At 48.7% G+C, this 6,000-nt stretch overlaps 1 protein-coding gene across 1 annotated transcript; it reads left to right on the top strand.

The window, feature by feature from the left end:
* Positions 1–1,706: 1,706 nt before the first annotated feature.
* On the top strand, positions 1,707–5,845 carry spred3 (sprouty related EVH1 domain containing 3; the record flags this gene model as incomplete). Its single annotated transcript, XM_084310294.1, has 6 exons — positions 1,707–1,717; positions 3,513–3,678; positions 3,894–4,062; positions 4,222–4,283; positions 4,424–4,582; positions 4,847–5,845. 6 exons carry the CDS (start codon positions 1,707–1,709, stop codon positions 5,843–5,845), a joined length of 1,566 nt encoding a protein of 521 aa, XP_084166420.1.
* Between the last annotated feature and the right edge of the window lie 155 nt (positions 5,846–6,000).

A 6,000-nucleotide genomic window follows, 5' to 3' on the forward strand; every position in this document is an offset into this window, starting at 1 on the left:
TCAGGCCATAATCTTTTTGAAACATGGCTTGGTCAGTTTGACACAGTCTTTACTGCAAATATCTACTACAGTATCTTTGACACATGTTGGCTAATCTTGTCTGTCTACTGTTCTTCTATCCTATATATTGTTAAGGTTACATTACCTAACATTGTGTCCTTTCTTTTACTGACACAGAACGCCATGACCGCAGTAATGCTTTATTTGAATGATTATTATGATTTATACTTGCCAAAATCACTTTCTAAATTAAAAAAGGAATTGTACTATACAATGTACATTATTGTAATGCTGCAGTAAGGAAATCCTAACGACTATATGCTATTTTATGTATGTGTATATGTATTACAGACTCTGATGCTTGAAATGAGAAATTATAGAGGTTAATTATTTTTCATTTGGGAGAGTCAAAGGTGACCATAGTTGCAGAAACACCCATATACTGCATATCTATATGTTTATTTGATCTTTACTCACTCAATTGTGTTCTCTTGATTATCTTTTGTTCAAACGGCGAAATAGCCTTAGATTTATATGCAAGCATACACAACCCAGTTTTTTATTGTTTTCTTACACAAAAATCAGTATAGGCATATTTAAAATCCTTTTTAAGATGGTATATGGGGACCTGGGAGGGCATTTCAAATGATTCCCGTCAAAACCAATCGGTTTATTCCCTATCAATTACCACATCTCCATCACTCAACATCGGTTTCCCGTCATTCCTCACTCAGAAAGATAGTAGCCATATATTGGGTGACTTAATATCAATGAAGTTACATTCGAACATAATTCTTAGTTACTTCCAAGGTTTCCCCCTCTGAAAGTATGCTTACCTCCATTATCAAGCATCCGTAGAACATGTGAATACTGATAACATTGAGCTATAGGCTCATAACCCAGCCCAGGCCAGGCCATACATATTTCAATCAAAAATAACTTTATTGTTGCCCTGAGTTTTTAAAACTGTTGATGCGCTGTCCGTGGTGCTGAAACGCGCGGCCTCAGTTAATGGTGCGTGGTTTGGTTTGGGAGTTGAAGGTTCAGCTAAGGCCATAAAATCATACAAAACAACAAAAGTATGAAACAGATGCGTATCATTGTGTTCGAGAAGCAGTTAAATTGTTTACAAATACACGCAAATAAATGTGGTATGAATGAACACATCATCCACCCGTTCTTATTTGTATCATTAATGTTTAATCAATCACACAATTATTCCACTGACAACGAGACGCTCTATACCTGATGCTGTCGGTGATTAGTGCGGATGTGCTGCTGGCTGCTATAACGGTAGTTGGAAGGGCACACGGCAGGTAGAGAGAGAGAGAGGGGGGGGGAGAGAGAGAGGGGGGGGGGGATAGGGAGAGAGAGGGAGGGAGAGAGAGGGGGGAGAGGGAGAGAGAGAGAGGAAGAGAGAGAGAGAGAGGGGGAGAGAGAGAGGGAGGGAGGGAGGATGCTGCCGCTGCTGCCAGCGGAAAATGGCTGCTGCAACCTCAAGCCTATCCTGATCCACTGAAACGACATCAAGGTGGCGAGAGAAAAGATTAGAAAATGAGATCAGCGAGCCTGATGGAGAGAGAATGAGAGGGTGAGCGTGTGAGTGCGCGCGTGTGTGTGTGTTCCGACAGGAGGGATAAAGAGAGAGGAGACCGGGGGGCTGCGAGCTGGACGCGGGGGCTGCAAGCGGCGGGCAACACCAAGCCATGGAGGGCGAGTAAGTCCTTACATTTTAATTTTTAACATTCTATATTCAACCATCCACTCTTGGATTGAGATCAGCGACATGAATCACCAGTGTTACACCAATTCAGAACCATGGACAGTTAGCACAATTGCTATCTACAATTTACTAGTCTACTGAGAGAATAAACACCATTACGTAGTCTTGAATCAACAGTATACACCCCGTGTGAGATATATCCATGATGCCAATATATGATCAATATGTTAGTCACCTACATGGGAACTATATGCTATGAAACGATTGGCACGCGATCCAAAAGCATATCAAACAAAAAGGCCACACAGCTATTCATCATAACTAAGTGCGTGGTTTGAGATGGTGGAAAATAGTCACGAAGTGGTGTGGACTTCTTAACCATTAAATAAATCAGTCAGTGTGTCAAATGTATGGATGAAAAAAGACGAAATATGGCGAGTTTTGGCCAACATCGCGTCATTCAAGACATGGCTATGATAAAACGAGGGAGGGGATGAAGCGTTGTGATTTTTATCAACGTGTCTCGGGTTTCATTATGATTTTTAAAGCCAAACTTTATGAATGAAATGTGATTTTTCTCTCCCTCATCCTCCTCACCCCTCCTCTCCTCCTTCCCTTTCCCATCGCCCCCTCCCCCATCTCGTTTCCTCTCTATCCTCGCACCCACTCATTTTTCCTTTCACATATACGATTGTATCCCCCCCTATGAAATATTACATTATGCTGTCCTTTAAACCCAGCGCTGTTTTCCCCTATTTCATTCATAAAAATAACAAATATCGGGGTGTGTTAATGAGTGCATGCGTGCTGCGTGCAGCTAGTGTGCAGGGGCGGAATGTAGAGAAAGCAGCGTCTTAAAATAATTGCAACAATTAAAATTCACAATGATTAAAACAAAAGACACGATTGTGCATGTTTTAAAGGCAAACGTCGATCTGCGGCAATGAATTATTTCAGCCTATTCGTCTAACAGTTTTTTTTGTTAGAATGCCGGGCCTCGGATGGCGAATGGGCGCGTTCATTGATACATCTATCTGGGATACACTCATTCTTTCTTCTACCTCCCATTCGGTCATTCTCCCCTCCTCACCACTGGCGTTCTCTGTCTGTGTGCACAATAGTTCCTTCATTCTGACCACCTTTCGTATAGATAGTCGTCCGCAATTTTTTTTTTTTTATTTCAATCACAGCTATACTCTAGCTGCGTAATATTTGGAATCATGCTTTATTGGCGAATTATTTATGAATGCAATCTAGACCGTTTGTTCGTTTTTTCTATTTTACAGTCATCGCATCCCAAGCAAAATGAGATTTATCTCCATCACGTGACAACTGATTAAAAAAAGAAAAAAAAGAAACCTGACCTGACAATTGATGTATATAGGCTTATTTACATCAGAGCTATTATACTGTTGCAACATGAGCAAACACATACCTGTCCATTTGGTTCTCTCTGTATTCAATTACATGTTATCAGAGTTCAGTGGAGCTTGAGAGAAGTTAGAACAGTTGCCTCTGAATCATATGGACTTAAATACACTGCAATGTGCTGTAAATTTGTAGACATCATGGAATGGAAGAAGATCTGAGTTCCTTTTGTTTTTTCCAACATTGTCTGTGTGTGTGTGTGTCTGTGTGCGTGTGCGTGTGTGTGTGTGTGTGTGTGTGTGTGTGTGCGTGTGTGTCTGTGTGCGTGTGCGTGTGTGTGTTCGGCATGCATGCATGTGTGTGTGATTGCATTGTCTAATCAGCCTGGGCCCCTGCTCACTCTTTTGGCTTCTCTGAACAGTGTGCGTGTCCGTGCGGTGGTGATGATGCGCGACGACTCCAGTGGCGGGTGGGTGCCCCTTGGAGGCGGTGGCCTCAGTCACGTGGTCATATGTAAGGGGCGGAGTCAGGAAGGCCAGGGGCGGAGAGAGCACATCATACGCGGAGAGCGGCTGCGAGATGGAGCAGTGAGTGCGCGTGCGTGGGTGTGCTGTTTACGGCTGGTGTCTGGTGCCGTGTGGCTCCTCAGCACCACCTGAGGAACCTGTTTTGTACCTTGATGTCTCTGTTGTGAGGGAGTTGTTTTATTGAAGGTGTTCTGTTCCCCTATCTCTTGGTTAGCAAACTGACCGCTCCCCCCCTCTCCATGTCTCTCTCTCTCTCTCTCTCTCACCGCATGCAGTCGGTGTTGGAATGTGCCGTAGAGAGAGGACTGGTGTACAATAAGGTGAACCCCATCTTCCATCACTGGCGAGTGGAGGATCGTAAGTTTGGCCTGACGTTCCAGAGTCCAGCGGATGCCATCTCCTTCGAGAAAGGGCTTCAGTGTGTCATAGACAAGCTGGACGGAGGTAGAACCATACATGAGATTGCACACCAGCGATTTTATGTGGACGTCATGAAGCTTAGTTCTTTTAGGATTCACTTCAGAATGGAAACTCACAAAAGTATCGTCTAAATACTAAACCCCCCCCCCCCCGCCCCCCCTTTCCCCCCCCCCTGTGATAAAGGCTCTGACTCACCTTCCTCCTCCACACCAGAAGAGGGGGACACTGAGGACGATGGCCAAGCCGTGAGTATCCTTAACCTAATTATTTCATCATTTGGAAGTTTTGTTTGCCAGTCAGCTGTTGGGCCCTATTCGGTCCTGTTACCTCTGGCACACAGACGTGCATGTGTGTGTGTGTGTGATGACATATAGTCTTTCGTCAGTCTCATACAGGAAGTGAGTCGTCATCCAACAGCAGGAAGGAGATGCTTCCCAAACCCATCACCATAGTGACCAGCGAGTCCTCCTCCACCTGCTTCGTGCGATCAGAAGAATTTGGCTTTGGAGCTAGCCACGGCGTCACCACCCAGACCCCTGCACAGGTACCACGTCCACATCGGCCCTTTTGTATTTCAATATATGTCGAGATTACCGTTTTTCGTTTTCAAAGTGAAGAAACAATGTGCTTCCAGTAAATGTTCTCATTGATCTATTGGCAGTACAGTATATGGCATTTCATTCTCGTTTTGAGCCTAGGAATTCCCCTCCCCGTAGCTTTGTTGCGATGGGGTTACAGATTGCCATACTTAACCCTCTGGCCTGCTAACACTGTGATCTCTTGTTTCCCATCTCTTTCCGTCCTACAGGTCCACACCAGGCTGGCACAAGTGACAGCTGTATTAAATCCCCCGTCGCCGCCACCCCCTCCCCCCGCTCCGCCCTCCCCTCCCGTGGGCCCGCCCGCCTCGTCCCCCCTGTCTCCCCTCTCGCCCACTATCTCCTTGCTGGAGGAAGGGGACCTGCGCAGCTTGGACCCTTGTAAGGACCTGTGGGGTTCCCGGGGTTACGAGGACTACAGGCGGGCGGGAGCCACCAGGACTATGGTCGGCGGACTGACCGGGGGCGTGGTCGTGGGAGGCGGCGGCGGGAGTCTGCAAGACAAGTCCGAGCTGTGCGTGGTCCGCTTTGAGAAGGAGCTGGCGGGCGTGGGGACAGCGGCCTGCGAGGTGACGGTGAGCCTGGATAGCAAAGGTTCCCAGCGTCTGTCCTCTTCCTCGCCCACCTGCATGTCCATGTCCAACGCCGTGTCCGGCGTGTCCTCAGGCGCCGGCTCGCCCCAGGAGACGGGCAAGGGCTCCCCCTCTCCCTGCTGCATCCACACCTCGCTGGCCACGCCCCGTTCGCGGACTCGTAAGCGAGGAGGAGGAGGAGCCAGCGGTGGCGGGAGCGACCCGGGGGCCATCTCGCCTGACGACGACAGCCCGTGTCCTCAGGGCTCGTCGTCGTGCTCGTCCCGCTGCGTCTACTGCCGCTCGGTCTTCAGCGCCTCGGAGAACGGGCGGGGCCGCTGCAGAGACGCCCCCGACCCGGCCCTGCACTGCCTGCGCCAGTGGACCTGTGTGTGGTGCGCGGAGAGTCTGCTCTACCACTGCATGTCGGACTCCGAGGGCGAGTTCTGGGAGCCCTGCTCGTGTGAGGACTCGCCCGCGGGTCACCCGCACCCCTTGTGCTGCGCCCGCTGGCTGGCCCTCCTGGCCCTGTCACTCTTGGTTCCCTGCATGTGCTGCTATCTGCCTTTGCGCGCCTGCTTGCGGTGTGGGGAGAGGTGTGGCTGCTGTGGGGGAAAGCACAAGGCGGTCCGATGAGGCCAGGCTAGGGGGTGGGAGGGGTTTGGGTTGGTATCTAGGGGACTTTTAGGGGGAAGTTGAGCTTGGTGGGAGAGCCACCAGATATCTTGCATAGCCCTCCGAACCCCACGGCCTTCCACTGCATTCCGCTCTTTTCTCTTTTCAACCTGGGG

Source organism: Notolepis coatsorum (genome assembly GCF_963971535.1).
Source record: "Notolepis coatsorum genome assembly, chromosome: 1".
Classification (NCBI taxonomy): domain Eukaryota; kingdom Metazoa; phylum Chordata; class Actinopteri; order Aulopiformes; family Paralepididae; genus Notolepis; species Notolepis coatsorum.